This window comes from Rhipicephalus microplus, chromosome X (genome assembly GCF_043290135.1).
Source record: "Rhipicephalus microplus isolate Deutch F79 chromosome X, USDA_Rmic, whole genome shotgun sequence".
In the NCBI taxonomy this organism is placed as follows: Eukaryota; Metazoa; Arthropoda; class Arachnida; order Ixodida; family Ixodidae; genus Rhipicephalus; species Rhipicephalus microplus.
The window spans coordinates 26,535,330-26,559,455 of NC_134710.1; the positions used below are offsets into that span (position 1 = coordinate 26,535,330).

A 24,126-nucleotide genomic window follows, 5' to 3' on the forward strand; every position below is an offset into this window, starting at 1 on the left:
AAGGAATCATGCACTGCCTTGCCGATTCCACCCCAAGTGCTGTTTTCTATGTTATCTTCTCGGTCACGATCGGGAAGAACGGAATCTAAACGTTAGTTCATCATTTTTCGCAGTTCAGCGCTTTATTTGTTGTTATTGTTTCTGTGTGGCGGATATATTGAAGTTAACCCAGGGTCGCCTGATGCGCAATTTTCTAAGCTTCTTGATGGGCAAAATAAAATGATGTTGAAGTTAAATTCTATCGAGGAAAAAAAGAACCAATTCACCCTACATGTCACAGACTTGCAGGCTCGTATTCTTTCACTGGAAGCTGAGATTGGCAAAGTCGATGACGTACGTGATACCGTTGGAAAAATAGCTGACCAGCAGCAGGATGACCAGGCGGCATTGACGGCTCTTACACGAGGAATTGACGATATCGAAAATAGGCAAAGAAGAAATAACCTGGTCTTTCGTGGCTTTGACAATTCAATCGCGAACGAGACTAACGCCAAATCTGAAGAACTCATTGTAGAACTGTGCAAATGTAGGCTTAGTGTCGTAAGCCTGAGTCTTGAGCTTACGCATCGCATAGGGACATACACGGCAAGTAAACTACGTCCAGTCGTAGTAAAATTCACCTCCGATAAATACAGCCCATATGTGCATGTATGATCACGAACGCTTACAAACTCAAAGGCACCAGTTACACTATATCTGAAAATTTTTCACACTCAATCTTGGAAAAAAAGAAAAAAGCTATGGGACTGTGCGAAATTGAATAAGCAGGAAATAAGCAGGAAGGCGAGAAGGTGGTTTTGAAGTATGACGCGCTTCATTTACGGTGAAGACGTTTTCAGTTCGATAATTCAACGGAAGAGGTAGTCCAGCTGTGACCTTTTGATAAGCGTACAGCAAGGCTGCCTTTAAAATGTTCTATAATAAATTGCAGGATAATTAAGAATAAGACAGATAATTTTCAATGCCTGCTGCGTCCTCTTCAGCCCACGGTTGCGCTGTTGGGCACCGAGTCATAGTTAGATTCTTCTGTTCTTGATTCTGAAATCTTCCCGGCAACCTAGCATTGCTTTCGACAAGATAGAAATTCTCATTGTGGAGGTGTTTTTACACTAGTTAAGAATAGCATACCTTGAGTTCATTTGCAGTGCACACTTCTTGATGTAGAGGCAGCCTTTTGTCGAATGCAGATGGAAAACGGAAAATGAATGGTGATTGGTTTTTACTGTCGTCCAACTAGCGTGTCTCATGAGTAGTTTATCGAGATGTCCGACTTTATGGAGTGTTTAAAAAACGACCATGTCTTGGTTGAACATGGTGGTGTACGAGCCAATGGCATGGTTCAAACGACAACTTTATTGCCGATAGTGACGGAAGAAGGCCAGGCGGGTGACGTCACGCTTACGGAAGAGCGACAGGTTGCGCTCGCTACCACGGCCGTGCCAACTCGGTCACATCTTTCTTTCCTTTGTGAAATATTGCTCTGGCATGGGGTACCGGCGAGGCTTGCGACGTTCCCGAGTACTTCTTCGTGGAAGTGGTGGCTCTGGAACTGCACCCGAGCCTGGCGAGCCTGGGGAAGGTGCTACGGTAGTGTCCGGGCTTGGTAGATCAGCAACCTCCCGGAGATTCTCCCGTGTGCGTCCCATCTCTCGCCCATCTACCAGTACGGAGCGTGGAGCTCCCGCCGACCCAGCAACACGACCAGTGATCCCGTCCGTGTGTGGGTGTCGTACAACAATGCCCTCGGACTGGGCTCGAGGGCGCGCAGGTCCCGAGCACCTCGACTGTCGTAAACCCTCTGCTTGTGGCGAATCTCCTGGAGGCGGGAGTGCACCTTCTTTCGTTTCATTTCATTTCATTTCATTTCATTTATTTACTCTCAAGGCCGAAGCATTACAGAGAGGAGCAGGTATACATCGTACAAAAAATCGGGAAATACAGCCAATCAAAATATATGCGCACAATGGCGATCTGAAAACCATAAAAGAAAAGATAGACTGCGTGATGTGAAGAAGAGGCAGGGTGGTTGTAACAACAATGTTCAACATGGTTGCGTCTTTGAATGACACGCGCACACAAAAAACTAATAAGAGAAAACACAGCGTGACTTAAGTGGCGAATTTACGCGAAATGGTTAGAGAGGGCGTTTTTAAACAAAGTGAGGTCAGTGATAGCAGCGATCTGGTCAATGGTGGCGGCTTCAGAGGGCAGGAGGAAACCGGGAGCTGTGTTCTCGTCTGTTGACCCATCAGCCTCTGCACAGGTGACATCAGAACAGCATCATGTGGAGTATTGCGCAACTCAGAGCTAAATGGAAGTCTGGGCTGTTATACGAACACTTCTTCAGCGGCGTTTTTGCTTCTTTAACTGCCCTTTCGCACATGCCATTTGCGCGAGGGCGATAAGGGCTTGACATCACGTGGGTGACTCCTAGTTCGTGCAAAAATTCACGGAACTCTTGGCTACTAAAAGGGGGCCCGTTGTCACTACAGAACTTCACTGGTAAGCCGTGGACAGAGGAAACCTTCGCGCACCTATCTTTCAAGTGCCCGGCTGTTGTGTATCTTTTATTCAAACTCCTTTATTTCAAAATAAAAGGAGTAGAACTCTACAATTGAGGCAAACTATTTACCACCGTGATAGAATAAGTTTGAATAATTGATTGATATATGGGGTTTAACGTCCCAAAACCACTATACCAAAGACGCCTTAGTGGAGGGCTCCGGAAATTGGAACACCTGGGGTTCTTTAACGCGCACCCAAATAGGAGCGCACGGGCCTACAACATTTCCGCCTGCATCGAAAATGCAGCCGCCGAAGCCGGGATTCGATCCCGCGACCTGCGGGTCAGCAGCCGAGTACCTTAGCCACTAGACCGCCGCGGCGGGGCGTGATGGGATGGGATGCTCTAACCACTGAGCTATCACAGCGGCCTTCCCTCCATCCACTTTTTTTTGGGTTTATATGTGGTTAGAGCATCGAACGCGTTATTCGAAGGTCGTAGGTTCGATTCCTGCTCACGGCTGGTTATTTTTTCACCCACCTTTCTTTCTTCTTATTTACATTTCATTTGTTCTAATAACTTCCCCTATACACTCCTTGGCATTACTGTCTGTTAGATCTCATATATATATATATATATATATATATATATATATATATATATATATATATATATATATATATATATATATATATATATATCTTCACAGGGATGGTCGGGCGATATCGTCCTTGTGCAATTTTGTTTAAACATGGAAGCAACAGAACGTCATTTTTTGTCATGCTGCCGTTACAGATTACTATACTAAGAAATTGACTGGTTGTTATTCCTTTCGCTAGCCTTGCGCTGAATGTCACAATTGGCAATATACTTGACTTTGGTGCTTCGTCTCTGGGGTTCAGCCACAGAAGCGCTATTGACGCCGTTTGCTTTCATGAAGCAAAACAAATGCGGCTTTAAATTCCTACGTGTATAGGTATCATTAGAAATGTAATGAGCTAACTAAAAAGAGAAGTTTCAATTTTACTGTAGTTAGTGTACTTTTTATTGAAGATAAAGATAAAGGCTATACTGTCTGATCAGAATGGTAAAAAAAACTATTGCACTCTTTTTGTGTTTAAGTGTGTTTTTTTTTCTTCGTTACCAATATCTTTTACTTGAAATCTCTAAAAAAATTCATATAATGAATTCTTAGCCAACCCTCTGAGTGACTGTGAGCCGTGATAGAGGCATCGTCATCATTATCATTCTTTAGAGAATTTCAATATAGCGGGTGTGAGCTATAGTAGGAGGAGAACAAGATGCCAAGACGCGGCCAGGATAGCGCGCCTGTTACTATAGGAACCACTGAAGAAACCTAGAAATCTCTATTACGGCTATATGCGACGGAGGATGGCACTACTGAAGCACACGTATTGTGATATTGTTCATGCGCTGCCATTTAGACTCAGTGTTAGCCACTTCAAGCCCTAATGAAATGTGAATAAGCCGACTACTGCAGGATACACAAGGCAACGGTCACGTACATTTTGGGCAACATACGCGTACGTAGTGAAATATATATATATATATATATATATATATATATATATATATATATATATATATATATATACATTAGCCCAGGTATATAAAAGAAGTTATTACACTATGGAGTGTTTCAAATCGAATATGTAGTAGTAGGAACTGACAGCTTCTTGTCTTGAGGGTCAGACGTTAAAAAATTGCGTATTTGTTTCGCAAACATTGGCAAAATTGACACTCTGCCTCTGATGTTTCTTTAAAAACTGGGGTTACATTGAAAGCCAGTGATTGTTAGGTTGCGGGCAATCATGGGGGTGACCATTTCTCGTGGCCTCTGGTTCGTCTAGTATAACCGATTTGTTCATTTTTAAACTGCAGTTACATCTTATAATGTTCTTAGGACTTTCATTTGAAAACAAATTGAAAAAAAAAACGAGTGCAATAGGCAGTGCTGATTAATAATCAAAGAGGCCTGATCAGAGAAAGAATGTCCAGCTATTGTCATTCCTATCCGATGTGCTGACGCACAGTGCGGAAGAAACGCGTTCTTCTTTGCTGATGTGCGTGTAGAGTTGTAAACAGCATGCACAGTACCGATGACCTCATGTATACAGAAAGTCAAATGCTGTAGAGGCGTTCTGTGCCGGAATCAAAAATGCCAACGGCGGAGTGTGTACGCGGCGGAGTTGAGGCAGTCAGTGACTCAGCCTCTCCGCGACCTTTTCGATTCGCCGAGCGGCTGTGCGATATTGGCATTTGAACTAGCACAGGCGGTAAGGGCGGAACGCACGTACCGTAAGTTTTTCGCGTAGTTGTACAAGCAACGATTTTAAAGATTTTCGCAGATACCCCGTACCATGCCAGAGAGAGAATGTAGGAAAGGTAGGGAGGTTAGACTATGTTCTGTTTGTTAACCTATACACGTTGAGAGTGAGGAATAAGGGAGTAAAATAGAGAGGTGGAGATGGACAATACACATCACACACGCACTGCAGAGTGTCACAAGGGGGTCGCTCAGTGATGTTGCCTTCAAAAATTGTAAAAGGCCTCGAGTGGCTTTCTCGGCTGAATGCGAGACCATGCACCCCGGATCTTTTCTCCCCGAGTAATATGACTATCATCCAATTTTCTCATGGCACACTGGAGAGTCCGGTGACCTTGTTCAAAGTCCGGAAAGTGGCACATGATAGAAACCATGGGAATCATTGCTGTGGAGGGCCGGTGGCTTTGGTGTTATTTTTTATTGAGCGAAACGTTACAAACTGATCCTAAAGATATGTACAAATGTATGCACTGACATATGTTGAACAGTCACATAAGCTTTATAGTAGCAGTTGTTTACAGTCGCATAACGATGCCAAACAGGATGAGTATTGCCAACATCAGAACCGGTAAGCTTATATGTATGTAGCTCTTGTGCTTGCGATGATACATACACACACACATATATATATATATATATATATATATATATATATATATATATATATATATATATATATATATATATATATATATATATATATATATATATATATATATATATATATATATATATATATATATATATATACCCCGGGATAGTGCTACGTAGACCAACTTCAGCTCATGACGCGTAAGTGTGCAAGTGACGTTAACACGATGTGACGCCCGTACCATAGGAGTTCATGCGTAATTGTATAAAACTAGGAGGTAGCCAGCACTGCAACCATGCACAACTGCCGTTTACCTACATTATTCGTGCCCCCGTTAAGTCACGGGATCGAATCCCGGCTGTGACGGCTGCATTTCCGATGGAGGCGGAAATGTTGTAGGCCCGTGTGCTCAGATTTGGGTGCACGTCAAAGAATCCCAGGTGGTCTCAATTTCTGGAGCCCTCCACTACGGCGTCTTTCGTAATCATATGGTGGTTTCGGCACATTAGACCACACGTATAATCATTACTCGTGCATAGGACCTTCTTCAAAAGAAATTTAAAAACCTGGCGTGGCTGTGTGTTAAATACTTCATTGCCACGTAGAATGCTTGGGATCGATTCCTGCTTGGACCCTGATATTTTTAGGGGCGAAGCTCCTTAGGGCGTGGGCTGTGCGTCCCCTGTAGCCTGTATGTAGTCACCTCTAGCACCTCTAGTTTAGTTCTTGCAGTGTTCACTAGATGGCGGTACCGTCTCCTGTATGTAGCCACCTCTCGTTTAGTTCTTGTAGTGTTTACTAGATGGTGGTACTTGTAGCTGATGATGAAAAGATGCAAGATGTTATAAACTAGAAAGCGGTACTTGTAGTTGATGAAAGACGCGAGATCTTATAAAATAGGAATGATGTCACATATGGCGCGTGTCATTGGTTGAAGGCAATCGTTCGACTTAGTGCGGCGACGTACGCTAGGGGGAGCGATGTAATAAAATCGAGTGGGCAAAATATACAGAGGATTCATGGTTTACCAGGTTTAGCTCCGGAGCTTCGCCCACTCATCATCATTCACTTCGTGGATATGGCGGAATTTTTTTCTTTGCATTCGTCACGTTAACGTTTCCGATATCAATTTTTCTTAAAGCTCTCGCATTTAAATTATCTGTTCTCACCGTTATACAGATAAACTTTCAATCACCTGGGCGCATAACCGGATACCGCGGCCAGACGGGCATGTGCCACACGTGTCTGCAGCAAAGGTTCTGACGACGTAAGCGATGGGCTTTTCACGTTATTCATATCATGACCATGCAGGTGAATTCTTCGAAACCCTCCCACACTAATTTTTGTCTACCCCGTGTTAAGCAGGCGATCACGAGGGCACCCTAACATAGGCGGCTAGATAGATAGATAGAAACGCTCAAAGTGACTGCAGTTTGCTGAAGAAACGCTTCGAATTCAAAAAATTTTGTAGCTATAGATAGATTGATTGATTGATATGTGGGGTTTAACGTCCCAAAACGACCGTATGATTATGAGAGACGCCGTAGTGGACGGCTCCGAAAATTTCGACCACCTGGGGTTCTTTAACGTGCACCCAAATCAGAGCACACGGGCCTACAACATTTCCGCCACCATCGAAAATGCAGCCGCCGCAGCCGGGATTCGATCCCGCGACCTGCGGGTCAGCAGCCGAGTACCTTAGCAACTAGACCAGCGTGGCGGGGCGTTTGGTAGCCATACAACTGAATAAAGTTATCGACGTATAATTTTCCGTCATGTGGCAGTTGCAGTATTTTGTTATATTGAATATGAGTGGTTGAACAAAATGAATTATGCGAAATTTTAAATATTGGCTTTAGATTCAAGTGCGCCTCGTTACGTGGTAGGGGGCATCCCAAGAAAGACGGATCCAACTTGTTGTGGTAACGTACTTGCATACTGCGTGGTGATTTTCTCCGGCGTTTAAGGAAATCCTGTGAGATATGAAATGATAAAACTGCGCAAGCGTATTGCAGCGTTCTCGCGCGTGCTTCGAGCCAGAGAACCGTGCGCGTAAAGCATCATGGGACAATGACGCTTCCCTGCCTTGTGACCGCCGTCAACAATGCTGATGCACTGGGAAGCCGATGCCTGGCCTCTCTTTTCGGCACGGCTGCTTCCGTCGAAGAACATTTGAGAGCTCTGCAGTGAATGTGCGCGGCCAAGCGGTTTTATTGTTTCATATCTAGAAGGATTTCTTTCATAGCTAACTGAAGAAAATCCCCAGCGCCCCGCCGCGGTGGTCTAGTGGCTAAGGTACTCGGCTGCTGACCCGCAGGTCGTGGGATCGAATCCCGGCTGCGACGGCTGCATTTCCGATGGAGGTGGAAATGTTGTAGGCCCGTGTGCTCAGATTTGGGTGCACGTTAAAGAACCCCAGGTGGTCGGAATTTCCGGAGGCTTCCACTACGGCGTCTCTCAATCTAATGGTGGTTTGGGGACGTTAAACCCCACATATCAGCAAGAAAATCACCAACGGTAACGTGTAGTAAGCTGAAAAAAAAGAGGGGGGGGGGGGGTCTAGAATGTCATCTAGAACGCCACGAAAATCACTTGGCGCTCAAGTGAATATTGAAAAAAAAATTACAGAATTCATCTCGGTTGATAGGCTAATAAAAAGCCATTTAAAGTATACCCTAACGAGTGTCATTTAATGACAATCCAGATATCACTCGTTTAATTCGTTTGCAGTTAACCATACACTAAATACTTGTTTCTAACGTGGAACACTCTTCATTTATTGTGCACTGTGGCAGGTTCGGTGAATAAAGCCAGTCGGGCTAGCTGAGAAACGTTATTCTCTGGAGAGAAAAGGAGGTGAGCGTTTCATTGCCTGAAAATATATATTTAAAGAAAAGGACACGAAAAGGGGGATTTTAAGATACACAAAAGGTAATCTTACAAACAGCGGCGGTTCTCGTTAACGAGGGGAAACCTCTACGAGTCTCAACAGTCTCTCGGGTGCTTGAGTCCAGACGCGCGAGGAGATAGATACGGCTCACCAGCGGTTCATACCTTTCGACAGTCCAGCGGTAAAGCTGTGGTTGTTGGAGTGCTCGGGCCCGTAGGCCGACGGCTCGCTCCCGCTCTCGGTAGATGACACCATCTGCTGCGCTGTCTTGAGCTGGAACACTAGGCCGTGCCAGGAACTAGCTTCGATGGCGGTCGAATGGTCAACTGGAGCCAGTGGTTCTCGTCGCCGGCTTGGCCTGGACACCTCGGTACCTGCACGCGATGAGCTCGTGCGCCGCAGCCGCGTTCTTTTTTTGTCTTTTTTATCCTGGCGCAACCCACTTGCGCCAGGAGTTCATCGGCCATGAAACGAACAATGTCTTGTTGTTCAAAAGCAAATGTTAATAATTGCGAAATGTTAACTTTTTTAATGAATATGCTCGATTTTGGAATTTTTTTCAATGATGAACTTACCATTCTATTCTTCGCGTCGAAGGAAACCCCCGTTCTTCCAAGCCCCAGCACGATTCTTCTTCTTTCTCCTTCTTCGATGCCGTCGCTCTGCTTACTTGCTTGATCCTTTCTTTTGTGGCTCTCACCCACCAAGGGGGATTGGCGAAGAAGCTGGTGGTTAATGCAAGTCACTACTTTTAGGTTATCCAGGCTAGGGGAATAGGATTACCTTGTTTTGACTTTGTGGGATTAATTTTGCACAATGTGAAAAAAAAATGGTAAGAAGAGAAATAAAAGAATTTGTTGAATATCTGAGGTGTATTCGTTATATAAAATTCTTCTGAAGGTTGAATCATTACAATGTAATAGCTAAATGGATCTTGCTTGCTTGTTCCTTTCTTTTGTGGCTCTCACCCACTAAGAGGAATTGGCCTAGAAGCCGGTGATTAATGCAAGTCAATACCTTTAGGTTTTCTAGACTAGCGGAATATGATTACTGTGTTTTGACTGTGAAATTATTTTGGCGCAATGTACAAAAAAGAAAAAAAGGGGGGGGGGGGAGAAATAATAAAATTTCTGCGATTTTGTGTTTTTCTTCTTTTTCAATGGACAGTGTTTGCCGCACTGGCGCACGTAACACATTGTCAGTAGTCCATCTTGCCGCGCCGAATTCGAAAATCACTTCACTCATAACATGCACACATACATTCTATTGCCGAGAGTATTATATATATATATATATATATATATATATATATATATATATATATATATATATATATATATATATATATATATATATATATATATATATATATATATATATAGAGTATTTATAACACATGTTCAGAAGTCAGGCAGAGCCTCGTGATTAAGAGCCATATAACTTTTTTTTCAACATACCTTTTTTGACGACGAGATCGCTTCTATCGTTCTTCAAGTCAGGATTGTCTAAGTGTGTATTTTGTTTATTTTTGATAGCTCCGAAGGTTCTTCGAGCGAAGAAGCATTCTTCGAGGTAGCAAAGAGCGCTGACCTTGTTATATTTTTCTGCTGTTGCTTAAAACACCGGCAGCATTTTATTTTCCCTTCGATTTACGCGTAAACAAACGCAGCTGTTCTCACAAAGTTCATTGGACGCCATTGATTTCCGCGTCATTGTTAGGCATGTTTCTTAAACCTGGCTATGTTTTCAGACGCGCATGTCCGACCCGCCTTGCATGGTGGCGTTCCCAAAGCGTTTCGAAGAGCCCGCGCGCGTGTCACGTGGTTTAGCTGAAACTGGCTGCGACCAACGGCAGCGGTTATTCAGCTAAGCATTCAAGCTGGTTATTTCGGGCGCGCGCCGGAGGGCTGCTCGAAAGGCAACCTTCCCAAGGTCGGCTTCCAGGCCTCGCGGCGTGCGAGCCTCGGCCGAGAATCCGAGCAGCGCGCGTAACGAGGAGCGGTCCGACTGTGCGATCGGCGAGCTTCTCCCGTAGCCGCGTCGTCCTGTATCCAGGGCCCTAGCACGCGGTACGTGGCGCTGGCATGACGACAAAGGCGCGCTCCTATTTGCGGAACCGCCGCCGCCGCCGATTGAGACTGCTTGGCGTCGACAGAGCGCCTGCTCTTCCAAGGTCGCCGCCGCGGATGACGTCGGGTGCGGCCGCAGCTGTAGCGCGATAACAACATGCAACCAAGGCGACAAAGCAGCGCGTCCCGACTGGAGGTGCGGTCACGCCGCCGGCCGCAGCGGTCGGAGAGGTGACTCCCTTGACGAGGTGTCATCGGGCCGTTGACAGCGGTGGTGCGTTCAACCTGGCGACCTTGAACAGTCGGGCCGCCGTATGGGCAGCATCCAAAGCGATCACTCGCAATGAATGTGAGGTTTTGCACTTGGGCGCATGTAATGCACACGCGCCCGCTTTACCTTCAAAAGTTTCAAGCAGCGCGAGAAATGTCGTAATATGAAGCACTGTTGTTAATTTTGCCAAGAAAGACACTGCTCCACACCACCTTCTTCCTGCTGTACCGAAGCGCCGATTGGATTATTGCGAAGGCTACTATCGCATGATTTCTAGACGAAACAAAACAAACAACAAGTAAAGCATTAGGTACTGTCAGTACGAACATGAAGCGAACTCGCTCAATTGTAGAGAGACGGATAGGTTGCGTGGTTATGTGTATTTTAACACTTAATGATCATCGACGACTGTGACAGTTCACGGGGCGCAGCAGCGCACCGCATCGATCGCGTCGAAGGTTGGCCGGGCGAGCTCGCGCCGGGACGCGGCAGCCATGGCCAAGTGTAGGAGCAGCTCCTATGCGAGACAGCTGTATTTCAGCTGAGGGCGTGGAAACCACGTGGCCATGCGAGCGTGGTGGTGCCTTATAAACACAGTCGCCCATTGGCCGCAGCGCTTCGGAAATGGCTCGGCGCGTGCGCGTGCGGCAAGAGTGTGTTCGGGAAAGCTCGGTAAAGTTCGGGCTCCGTCGGAGCGAATGGGTGAGCGCGTGACGTCTCGCGACGTCAGTTTGTTTGCGGGTGCGCTCGCAAGAGGGCTTCGTTCTCGCGCGTTCCAAACCGTCACCATCGCTGCGTCGGCCACGGAGGCTGCCTTCTTTCTCGCCCATATTTCTTCGCGAGTGTGATCGCTTTGGTTTGGATTAACTATGAGCATCCACACGTTGCTGCAAGCTGCTGAATATATCGAACGGCGAGAGCGGGGTAAGTATATCTTGTACAGCCCAGCCGATCTAATTTCTGCTTCGCTGCCGATCTCCGGAGGGCACACGTTAGCTTCCAACATGGACGCCAACCGTTTTTTGATCAGCTGATTTTGACACGGGGCGTGCGTGCTTACAAACTTGGTCTCCTGAGGGCCGCATTTTTTTCTTCTCTCAATTTTTCTTGCAGAAGCCGAGCATGGCTATGCGTCCACTATGCCGATTCCTGTCGATCTCCCGAAGAAGAAGCCGAAGGCGAAGAAGACTCAAGGGAACAGGTCAGCAGCGCACGGCGATGTTTACCTTCTCGCGGCGCAGCCTATCCTGGAGATCGCGTGACGGAACGCCTATCCCTTGCTTGTAGGCCCCTTCATTGCAATTTCTTAAGCGCGCCGTCGCATCTCCGGGCCCCAGGTAGCGAATCAATAACAGCGAGCCCGGCGCAACTGCTCTTACGATGCTATAGGCGCCTAGAGTGACGCTGGCGCCCGTAGCAACACGGTCGGAGTTGCAGCTGCCACCAGCAGGCTTCGAGTGGCTGTCACCTGAGCCTCGGTGTCGGAAAAGTGAGCGCTGGTCTCTGCTGTTCGCGCGGCCGTTCTATAGTAGCGTAAGCCTAAATGTCATTAGACCCCGATTACGCTAGGGTTAGCGGCTCAGCCGAAGTCGCTGATGCCGAGTCCGGGCCTCCAAAATGAGCGCGCGCCTCTGCTGCTCGGCGTCGAGCCCTGTCGCAATTCGCAGATGTACGCTTGGAGCGGCGCTGGTTGCCGACTGCTGGGTCACATGCCGTCGCACCAGCTGATCAGCCATTGCGGAATAAGCTCGGAATGCAGTCACGTGAGTGCAGTGCGCTTTTAGAAAGAACGGGATAGGCTGGGATCGACAACGTTACGACATTTGTGCACTTCGTAGTCGGTCCTTGCTAATGGTGTTGTGAGCCCTGCTCTGCGCTACATTTTTTTTTGTAATGCAAATAAAAAGCATGCACGATTAGACCCTGTAAAAACTTAGGCATTTATGTAATTTAGCGATGCGCACTTCAAACTCACACTTTCATATTCTTTTCCTTCCGCAGGACCACCCATAACGAGCTTGAGAAAAACAGGTGAGACCAAGTTTGTGCTCCTCGTATGCACGTGAACCGTTATACCCCTCTCGTAGGCGTACTGTACATAGTGCTATAAACTAGCTTTAAAGTGTGGCTTTGGCTCGCTGCCAAAAAAAAAAAAATTTTCTGCCAACAATTTGACAGCAAAAAAAGTTCGGTGACCTCCGGTTCGCAGCTCCCCTCTGACTCTGTCCAACTTGTGGTTTATGGGGCGAACTTGTGCGTGTCAATCTTCAGACGCGCTGCCGGTTTCAGATCGATTCAGAGTGCACTGGTGGTCGCATGTTGTTTTGATCGGCTCGGGGACTTGTTTTTATTGGCGCGCGCGTATTACGGATTCTGCGGTCGTTCCGAGGCTTGCTCCTTTGAATGACGAAGTCGTCGAGGAGGGAAGGTATCGCCGGCGGCTTGGTGTGGCGCCAAATGTGCACGAGCTCGAGAGCGTCCAGCATACTAAACCGATTTGGGCAGGCAGTGACCGCTGGAGTTGACCTTCAAGCTTTTGCGTCGGCGTGCTTGGGGGCGGGGAGGCGCGAGCTGGGAATGTAGCTCTATTTATACGGGCTCGCCTGCGGCGGACTGTGGCCATGCGAGCAGGTGTCGCAGCCTGGTGCCAGAAGCGGCCCGCGGTCGGGCGACGGCCACGCGCGTCTGACCTGGTCGCCAAACCGTGGGGCGCTCGTGGTCCAACCAGCTGCGCGTGGTTTTTGGCCGGCGTTGCGCGAAATGTGCTAGGCGACGAGCTCCATCGATCGGCGCTCTCCCTGCGCTGACGCTTCTTGCGACGCTCAAATGCACTCGGCGTGCACGCTGTAACGTGCTCGAGATCGATGCTATCAATTATTGCGGCATACGGGCTTTATGTGTGCTCCGCCAGCTGCCGTTTCAAGGGCGTCCCTGGCTGTGCATGCCGACGCGCAGGCGAGAATACTTTGCTCGGGCGACGGCGCGCGCTGTTCGTTTGCTTCCGCTGCATAGCCGAGGCCCTGCTGTAACAGGCTGAACGTCCTCTTTTTCTTTTTTTTTTTTTTTGCACGTTGGCGCCGTAGTGCGTCCGGTCGTTGCATGCGTTGGTGTTTGTACCGCGGCGAAAAATCTGCGCTCGGTGAGCAAGTCGGCGGAATGCCTTAGCACTGCAACAAGCCACTCTGCGCCAGATGGGATCTAGGCGCACTTCACAGTAGCTGTAACGCAAGAAACGATTACCGTTGAAATGTGCTAACCAAGATAATTGCCCAGCTACTTTTACGAGTGCTTACTCAACACCGCGTTTCTCATGTGGGTCTTTGTGGTACTCGCATGTGATTGGGTCCGCCAGATTATTTCGTAACAGAGCATGATGTACCTAAATTACGTACGGAATTTCCAGCCTTCTCTGGGCGCGCCACATTGAAGCAAGTCGTGTACATGTATTGGCCTGAACATTTGCACCGATTGTTTTTTTTTTTTCCTATTTGCAAACTTTGAGAGGTTATGGACCGCTGCTAATTTCTACTGCCTTTGTACTACGCGTGTTTGTGGCGCCTTCGCCATCAGGTATGTTTTCCCGGGGATGGGCGATTCACTTGCCACGGATCAGTGCGAAGGGTGCATACTTCTGCTAGCGGGATCGTGACGTCAGCCGTTCTTTGTTAATAACGCTGAATGCGTGACTGATTATGAAGGTAATACTCATCTCCGCTGTAGCGTGATCACTGGATGTTTTTTTTTTTTTTTGCAAGTCGACCACCCGTGCAGCATTGTTTTCCTTGGTAGCTGCAGCCTCTGCTCTTCAGCGTTGCCTCGGGATGTCGTGAGCTTAGCGTTAAGCTCAGTCACCCGATCTCTTGGTTGCTTCATGGAAACTTCTCGCGCCATGCTTAATTTTTTTTTCGTTGTTGTCGTTTCAGCTTCGTGCGCGTTGCGCTGTTACTGGCGTTGTACGCGGGCAATGCGGTTCACCGTTTGCTTGAGCACGCATCGTTTCCCGTGTACCGAAGTACGGAGGAGCAGGACGCGAGGTGAATGGCATTCTGGAAGGCGTACGACAGTCGAGCACTCAGACGTACCGCAGCGCCAAACTGAGGCTGAAAGCGGAAAGGCGGGTGCCGCGCCGCGGTGGTCTAATGGCTAAGGTACTCGGCTGCTGACCCGCAGGTCGCGGGTTCAAATCCCGCCTGCGGCGGTTGCATTTCCGATGGAGGCAGAAATGTTGCACGCCTGTGTGCTCAGATTTGGGTGCACGTTAAAGAACCCCAGGTGGTCGAAATTTCCGGAGCCCTCCACTACGGCGTCTCTCATAATCATATGGTGGTTTTGGGACGTTAAACCCCACATATCAATCAATCAATCTGCGGAAAGGCGGGTGTGGGATCGGTGCGCTGCGGCTTTCTATAGTGAGTGCGGCATATTCGCGTAAAGCGCCCGGAAATCAATCGGACCGTTAGCGTAGCCCGAAATTTCCTGGCTTTACACTCGGCCTCAGTTGAGCGTGCCGATGGGAACCCAATTCGAGTACGTCGCCGTGCCAATAACTTTCCAACTCGGATGAACCTCATATTGTCACATTGATGCGAAGCCACTTTGTTGGTAGATGCTCCGAATGCATAGCACAACTCGCTTGGTAATGATTAAAACAACAAATATTGTTTGGCTATTTCAGTAAAAACTTGTAGCTGGGCGAGTTGGTTCGTAATTCAGAGTAAACTGGTGTGCGTAAATACAGACGAGACAGTGCAGATGAGACAGGGACATCTTTAAAGTGTCGCTGTATTTGCGCACACCAGCTTACCCGGAATTTGGCTGCTTCCTTTACCAAAAATGACAGCGTTGATTGTTCCCTATATCTGCCTTCATGATCGCGTCCAGCTGGTCTCGGGTTCACAAGCTTATGTAAAACTGTCTGCATAATTGTTGTATAATTTTAGGGTTTATTTCTTTTGTTGTTTGTACTAAAATATGTACCCACTCTTGCTATGTCTTGAAATCGAGACAGCAGTATGTATAAAATAAAAGAAATTATGTAGAACTCTCACAAGCATATGTAGCTTGGTTTCTTAATTTGTGTTGCTTCAAATTGCAAAGGCCCTAGGCCCATAATCTCTAAGCTTTTTTTTTTTCCTTAAAAGACCTTCCTGCAGCAGTTGACGGCCTTTACTGTACTCATATGTAGTACAGTGTAAGGATTGCTTGAAGTTTTTTTTTATTTTGATCGCGGACATGGTCAAGGTGCGTTCAGTTTCTAATAGCTTTGCCTAATTACTCTGACCTTTCAATCAGGGTGCAGCTTTTGTAATTTCTGAGCTTCAATTGGGAGGACGTGTACAGGCGATGTTACCAGCTGTGCCCCCTTCACGCGGCAAAACATGGCGGCTCTTTGGCAGCTCGTGTCCGAGTTCTCAATCACGCCCTGACCGCGTGATTGGTGCCGATCACGAGGCGATCTCGCGTGCCGCCAGTGACCAGTCGCGCTCGGGTTCGTTGTAGTTTACGCTATCGATAAGGCCTAGGCCAATGGCAAAGCGCCTCAGGCCCGAAATTGTCTTTTTTTTTTGCGTGTCTTCATTCTCGTTAGTCGGCATTTACGTTCAGCTTCGGTATTGGCGAGAATTTACCGTCAGGTACGAATATAGCGTAATGATTTTTCTCAATGCGATCATGTTGCAGTCTTTGTGAGGTGGTGTTCACGACTGGGCTGCACGTCGCTGCTTTTCGGTTGCGCCTCGTGCTGCACAATGCTCGCTTGCTTTGTGCCGCCAGCGTCGAGAGAAGCGCTTTGATTAGTCGACGCCGGCGTTCCCTTCTTGTCGTGGTTGTGAACGCGTGCTTGGCATGATTCCAAGCGGCATCAGTTCAGCTATACTATGCGATGCCGTGTTTAAAGTGCTTGTTCCGCGTGGTTAGAGGGCGGGCGGCCACAACAGCCCGTTTCAACTACTACTGTCGCTGTATCGAAATGTATACGTATAGCTCGGCAGGCAGATTGAGTTCGCCGTCGTTGTTGTTACTTTTAATGCGACCACTTCTCGCTACCATGCTGGTCCATGGTCAGGCCGTAAATCTCGCCTCGATGTTTTGCGCCCCGAACGTGTCGTAACGCGTAAGAAAGTCCTCAGTATTGCGTCGAGCTGTACACAAGGCGACGCCTTTCATCACGTAGCCGCAGTGTCATAAAATTGCCTCAAACTCATCGTAAATTTCACGCTTCGATGACCTCTTTGTTTACTACGTCAATCTCTGCAGAGCCTTCCGCTGCTGTGAAAAGAGGCCTCTGTGGTCGCGTGTGCGCGAAGACTGCATTTTCCGAGATATTGCAACGCGTAATATGCATTCCTCTTTGATAGCACATATTGCGTCCGCAAGCATGTCAGTAAGGCATAGGGAAACATACTTACATAAAGAGTGGACACTTCCGTAGAGCCGTGCGGCCCAAGTACTGCGCTACTTTCAGCGCCACGAGTGGCTTGTCAGACCCGATAATGCCATTTGCATAAATAAAATGACAAAATTTTTTCTTTCCGATGCTGGGATTTGAACTCGTACCCTCATGTTCCGAAAACGAGTGTCTTTACCACTAGGCTACACACCCATTCGTGTACGAACGGAATACATCTACAGCACATCTAAACCACATGAATTTATACCCTATTGGCAAAATAAATGCAGAAAAACAACACTTTCTAGTCAAACTTTACTGATTTTTGTGTTAAGGCATTAAACGTCCTCAATGGGACACGTTGTAAACCGGATGTGGAAAATTGTACAAATCAGTAAAGTTTCTTCTTTGCAAAAATTTGATGCCAAACTTATGTTTTCATTGACCTCCCGAGGCGGCTATTATATGCCGGGACAGAAGAGTGCAAGCGAGCATGGGCGCGCTATCTAGCAGTTGGTCAGAGCCTATCTTGCTGGGCGCCCCGCCGCGGTGGTCTAGTGGCTAAGGTACTCGGCTGCTGTCCTGCAGGTTGCGGGATCGAATCCCGGCTGCGGCGGCTGCATTTCCGATGGAGGCGGAAATGTTGTAGGCTCGTGTGCTCAGATTTGGACGCACGTTAAAGAACCCCAGGTGGTCGAAATTTCCGGAGCCCTACCCTACGGCGTCTCTCATAATCATATGGTGGTTTTGGGACGCTAAACTACACAAATCAATCAATCATTTATCTTGCTGGGCCGCGAAGAGGCTCGAGTTGCCACTCTCCATATAGTATGTTTCTCTATGAGTAAGGTGCAGCCAAAAACGCCGTCTTTCAGTTGGCCATTTACTGCTATCAACTGTGACGTCGAGATATCCATCGTGAGCGACCTTCCGCAGTCGTTGAAGCAGTATACCAATCGTCAGGTATAGGTACCCTGACGCACAGCGTCTTCTTATCGTTTCCTTTATTGTTCTTTTTTTTTCGCTTCTCCGTTTTCCGCTGCAACTGTTTGCGCTTGTGCAACCGAAGTCATTAAATCTAGCCGCAAGGTAGAATGTCACCGATCGAGTCCAGTTTTCGGACCTCCAATAATTCTCGCGAATGCTCTGCGTGATGACTTTGGCGTGACTACCGCCACGTTTACAGTGGCGAGAGGAAGTCGTTGCTAGGTTGTGCTCCAGGGGCCCCTTGTTTACTTGCCCCACTAGTGGCTTTCGCGAACTGCAATCGCCCAAAGATCCCTCAAAAGAAAAATTGAGATTCTGTGAATGTTACTAGCCATTTTCCAGGAAAAAAAAATAGTTGCCGCATTCTATGTTTGCACAACATTCTATGTTTTATGTGGAAGTGCTTGACAAGGTGCAATGCAGTGACCATAGAATGGTAAGGTCTCGAATTCACCTATAGACTTGAAGAAGAAATGGCAGAAATTGATATGCAAGAAGTCAGTCAATGAGCTAGCACCGAGAGGGAAAGTACAGGAATCCATAATCTCGCTTCAGAACAGATACTGGGCTCTTGTCGAGGAAACTGGCTTTAGCGTTCATGTAATGAATGATAATTTGACGAGTATCATTACTGAGTGTGTAGTGGAAGTTGGAGGTACGGCAGCCAGACATGACACTATAGCAATCTGTCCCAGGAGGCGAAGAACGTCATTAAGAAAGGTCAAAGCATGAAAGCCTCAAAAACGTATAAAATAGAGCTTACAGAGACTTCAGAGTTGATTAATAAGCGTAAGGTGTTCGATGTAAGAAGGTACAACATGGAAAGAATTGAACATGCTCTAAAGAACAGAGGAAGCGTCAAAGCGGTGAAGAGGAAACTTGGGATAGGCAAAAACCATATGTATGTACTAAGGGACAAGGAAGGCAAAGTAACCATTTTTATGAATATGATAGTAGCGGAGGAGTTTTACGAACATTTGTACAGTAGCCGGGGCAATCCCGACCATAATCTAAAAACGTATAGTAACCCAGATGACATCCCACCTTTAATGACAGAAGTTAGAAAAAGCCTTGGAGGGAATGCAAAGAGGCAAATCTGCTGGTGAGGATCAGGTAACATCAGATCTGCTGAAACACGGAAGACAGATTGTGTTATAAAAACAAGCCATCTAGTTTACGAAGTGTCTCCTGAGGGGGAAGGTACCAGAATCTAAGAACAACGTGAACCTCATCTTAATCCATAAGAATGGAGACGACAAGGACTTGAAGAATTACAGGCCGATCAGCTTGCTCTCCATCTTATACAAGCTATTTACTAATGTAATTGCTAACAGAATTAATGCAACATTGCAATTCAATCAACAAAAGTAGGATTTCGAACGGGCTACTCAACAATCGACCACATTCATACTATCAGTCAGGTGATAGAGAAATGCTCAGAATACACCTAACCACTATACATAGCCTTCACAGATTACGAGAAGGCATTTGATTCAGTAGAGATATCAGCAGCCATGCAGACACTGCAGAATCATGGTGTCGACGAAACATATATAAACATCCTGGAAAAAAATCTGTAGGGGATCAACGGCTATTATATTGCTTCATAAAGAAAGCAACAGAATACCAATAAAGAAAGGTGTAAGACAAGGGGATACGATCTTCGCAATGCTATTTATCGCGTACTTACAGGAGGTATTCAGAGGCGTAGAATGGGAAGAGTTAGGGATAAGTGTAAATGGAGAGTAGTAACCTGCGCTTCGCCGATGACATTGAATTGCTGAGTAACTAGGGGGACGAATTACTATTCATGATTACTGAGTGAGACAAGAACAAGAAGGTAGGTCTTAAAATTAATCTCCAGAAAACGAAAGTAATGCACAACAACCCCGGAAGAGAACAGCGCTTCGAGATAGGTATAGCAGTGCACTTGAAGTTGTAAAAGAGTACGTCTACTTAGGACAGGTAACCGTGGCGCCGAACCTAAAAATGGGATGGAGTACATTTGGTAAAGATTCTCAAATCATCATTGGTAGATTACCACTATCCCTCAAGAGAAAGGTATAAAACAGCTGCATCCTGCCGGTACTTACCTATGGACCAGAAACCAGGGGGCTTACAAAGAGGGTTCAGCTTAAATTGACGACCACACAGCGAGCGATGGTAAGGAAAATGATAGTTATAAGCGTTAGAGAAAAAAGAGGGCAGAGTGGATCAGGGAATAAACGGGGGTTAAGGATATCATAAAGCTGAAATCAAGAAGATATGGACATGGGCCGGGCATGTAGAACGTAGGCAGGATTACCGCTGGCCATTAAGGGTAACTGTCTAGATTCCCAGAGAAGGCAACTGGGTGAGGGGGGAGACAGAAAGTTAGGTGGGCAGATGAGATTAGGAAGTTTGCAGGTATAAAGTGGCAGCAGCAAGCACAAGACCAAGTTAACTGGCGGAACATGGGAGAGGCCTTTGTCCTGCAGTGGACGTAGTCAGGCTGATGATGACGACGATGAGTTCGCGCACTTCCTAGCTGGTAGCGTTATCTTTTGGAACGTATACGGTGCTGTCTACGGTGCTGTCGTATGCAGATATTGAAGGCTTTATGGTCATTGTTCAGCGAAAAGACAGACCTTCGATTGACTGCTCGCACAACTAAATGCTGGAGTCAGCCTGGGGTGTCTGTGCTTGTTAAGATGTATGGGATGTATTTTCGACATTTTGTACCTTAATTTTCGCGGTGAAAGTTCTTCATCGTATGCACATTTTAACGACGAAGGGGCCAGCCGTGAAAGACATTGGTGTCTACGAGAAACTTCTTATATCGGCTCGCGCTGCTTGGCGACTGTTAATGCCACACCTGCTCCGCGAGATCAGCGGGCGCTTTGTTCTTCGTCTGCCTCGCTGTCTAAGCACATGCTCCTCTATATCCCGGCGCGGGTTGCAATAACTCTAATGGGCGCGACAATGGGTACAGAGACAGAGAGAGTGAAGAGAGAAATTCCAGGGGAAATAAATTCTTCGTGAGGGGTGATTCGAACTCGCGTACCTGTGATGTGAAGGCGAGCGTCTTGACCACTCGGCTCCCTTGGCACGTATAGTGTAGTACGATATAGACACAATGTTAGTGAGGATGCACTTCTTTCTTTCATTGTATAGTGTTGCAAGGAAGAGGGTTGTAGTAAGGCTTAGCACAGAAGGAGAGAGAAAAAAATGGAGCGATAGGAAGGTACAGAGAAACGACAAATGCACCGACCCACACACAGGGGAACTGAAAGTAGAGCAAGAGAAAGAGCTGGAGAGAAATCCGAGGAAATAGATGCCAAAACGACGTAATATATACTAAAGCAAAAAAGTAAAATAGAGGAAGAAAGAAAGTTCGCAATATGGCCAACAACACGTATGAAGGGCCCATCAGATTCGCTGTCTCTAGTACAAGGTACGCTTTTTTTAACGAAGTATTTATGCATTGAGGCACACCACTTGAAGGCCCGCGAGCTTCGAGACGCACATCAAACGAATTTTGACGGTAACAGTTGTTCGTTCCATTAGCTTTCACTAACTGCGTACTGTTGCGCCTTTGGGTAGCGTGGTGCGGACTCGGGCCATCCGAGTCCCCGGAGAGGACGAGTAGAGAAGCCGGAGAAGGAGAAAAAAATGTTTATATACAGTATTTACATGGTAGCGTGGTACAACATGAAAAGAGAATCACACACGAGCGCCTCTGCGCTAGCGTTTTTATACATCGTCCGCCTTCCCAAGATCCCTTGCAAAGAAAATTTATGCGCAGGATACTCCAATGAGATCGTCGTCTTCCTCTCCGTCCCCGAAGAGGGAAAACCAAACACCGCCTCCCTCTGAACCTAGGAAAGGGGCAAGACATGCCCAGTTCGCTGTTTGGTGAGGGAGACCCCACGCGGCAGCGTGGCACCACAGCGAGATGACGTGGAATCCCATGCGCAAAGTCGCTCCCTGATGCAGCCAGGTTGACTCAAGCAAGGCAGAATACCCCGTACAGCTGCTGGGTCGACGCTGCTTCGGAGTGTTGCTCTCGGCGGCTGACAAAAGCTTGGCCAACGACTTTTGTGTCAAGAGGAGCCGGCGACGTGGTTTTTCCAGATTGTCCGCGTCCGTCGCCGTCCCGGTGCAGGGTTGACTCATCAACAGCTGCCAGGTGCCAGCAGGTCGCGAAGACCACGTGGAACTTGGGCGAGGCACAACAGCACCCCCGCCGCCAGATGATACATCGGGAGGTCGAGTTGTTCCATGCAGCTCGGCCGGGTCGATGTCGGCGACGTTCCGGCAAGGCTCTTGCTTTCTCGAAGGGCCTGGTCAAACTGGAATGCTCCAAGAGCTGGCCTCTGCGCCCCGCTTCGGTGAAAAGTGGGTGACAAGCTCCAAGAAACGACCTTTGTCAGCCACACACAATGCGACAAGCACCGCGTGCACGCCACTCTCATCGCCAGGCCTCCGATTTTACAAAGCAAACATCTTATCTTAATAACTTAAGCTCAAGGAAACAATGTGCATACCAATCGGGACAAGTGTCCAGTAACTCTTTCATACGTAACTCCATTTGGAATCGAGATAACATTATAATCAAGCTAAACAAGCAAACTGTAGAGCTCGGGACAACGAGGGAGTCAGTGAAAAATTTCTCTACGCCCTCACTGTAACACATTGAAAAAAAAAGTACACATAAACTAGGTAAAGGTAAACAAAAAAATCAAACAAACCTTCCGCGTCTTTTGACGAGTCAAAACGCTCGACTTAGGGCGTCTGCATTTGTATGAAGGCCACCTCTCTTGTAGCGCACCTCGAAATTGTGCTGCTGCAGTGCTATGCTCCATCTGAGCAAACGACCATTCTTAGGTGACATTTGGTGTAACCAGGTTAGTGGAGAGTGATCAGTTTCTATAATAAACTTAGAGCCAGCAACATAGCAGCCTAGTTTTCGTACGGCCCAAACAATGCAAGCACATTCTTTTTCCGAAGTGCTATAAGCCTCTTCCCTGCTGCTCAATTTGCGACCCAAATACAAAACCGGCCGCTCCTCTCCGCTCTGGTCCGTCTGACATAGCACTGCTCCTAAACCGCGTTCGCTTGCATCACACTGAATAGTGAAAGGTTTTGCAAAATCCGGTGCCCTCAAGACGGGTTTCTCACTCAATGCGTGCTTCAGCTTCTGAAAAGCGTCTTCCTTTTTAGAGTCCCATTGAATGTTCACAGGTTCGGTCTTGCGTAAACTATCTGTCAAAGGGCTGGCAATCTCGGAGTAATTCGGGACGTAATGCTGATAGTAACCTGTGAGGCCGAGGAATGCTCTCATCTCGGTCTTAGTGCTGGGACGACGATAACCGACCACCGCGGCTACCTTGAGTTCGGACGGTCGACGACGCCCATTTCCTACAATGTGCCCTAAATAGCTTACTTCAGCACAGCCCAAATGACATTTCTCTCTCTTTACCGTAAGACCTGCATTTTTGACCCGTTCCAAAACCATCCGAAGGTGTTCAACATGGTCTTCCCATTTGTCCGAAAATATCGCCACATCGTCTAGGTAAGGCAGCGCAAATTTCTCGAGCCCGTGGAGAACCTTATCCATCAGGCGGCTGAAACAATACGGCGCGTTCTTGAGCCCAAAGCTCATCATCAAAGGACGAAAAGTGCCCAGGGGTGAGATAAAAGCAGCGTATCGACTCGCGCGCTCTGTCAAAGGGACCTGCCAATACCCCCTAACAAGGTCTAACGTAGAAATGTATTTCGCCTTAGACACTGTCTCTACCCTCTCTTCAATGTTAGGAATAGGGTAAGTCTGGTCGACTGTTACAGAGTTCAGGCGGCGATAGTCCACGCATGGCCTTGGATCACGGCCCGGAATCTCAACCAAAATCAAAGGCGAGGTGAAATCACTGTCTGCTTCGATGATAACACCTAGGTCGATCATGCGGCGAATTTCGGCCTCTAGTACCTCTCTCTGTCTAGGTGACACCCGATACGGCTTACAGCTGATCGGCTTGTTAACCGTCAGCTCAATGTCGTGCTTAATCACATCCGTTTTGCCTGGCTTCTCGGAGAAAACGGT

At 47.4% G+C, this 24,126-nt stretch overlaps 2 protein-coding genes across 2 annotated transcripts in view; one reads left to right on the forward strand and one right to left on the reverse strand.

Annotated features, from left to right (window-relative positions):
• Nucleotides 1–1,343: 1,343 nt before the first annotated feature.
• Nucleotides 1,344–8,799, reverse strand: LOC142776813 (uncharacterized). Its single transcript, XM_075881168.1, has 2 exons — nucleotides 8,497–8,799; nucleotides 1,344–1,816 (listed from the first exon to the last, which is right to left on the reverse strand). The coding sequence occupies exons 1-2, from the start codon at nucleotides 8,585–8,587 to the stop codon at nucleotides 1,449–1,451; spliced, it is 459 nt and encodes a 152-aa protein (XP_075737283.1). The 5' UTR covers nucleotides 8,588–8,799; the 3' UTR covers nucleotides 1,344–1,448.
• Nucleotides 8,800–11,416: 2,617 nt separating this feature from the next.
• LOC119175747 (max dimerization protein 1) overlaps nucleotides 11,417–24,126 on the forward strand; it is a 100,428-nt gene continuing 87,718 nt past the window's right edge. Inside the window, exons 1-3 of the mRNA XM_037426702.2 lie at nucleotides 11,417–11,596; nucleotides 11,786–11,873; nucleotides 12,674–12,703. Of these exons, the coding sequence (XP_037282599.1) occupies nucleotides 11,542–11,596; nucleotides 11,786–11,873; nucleotides 12,674–12,703 (173 nt within the window). The 5' untranslated portion in view covers nucleotides 11,417–11,541. The remainder of the gene's footprint in view (nucleotides 11,597–11,785; nucleotides 11,874–12,673; nucleotides 12,704–24,126) is intronic.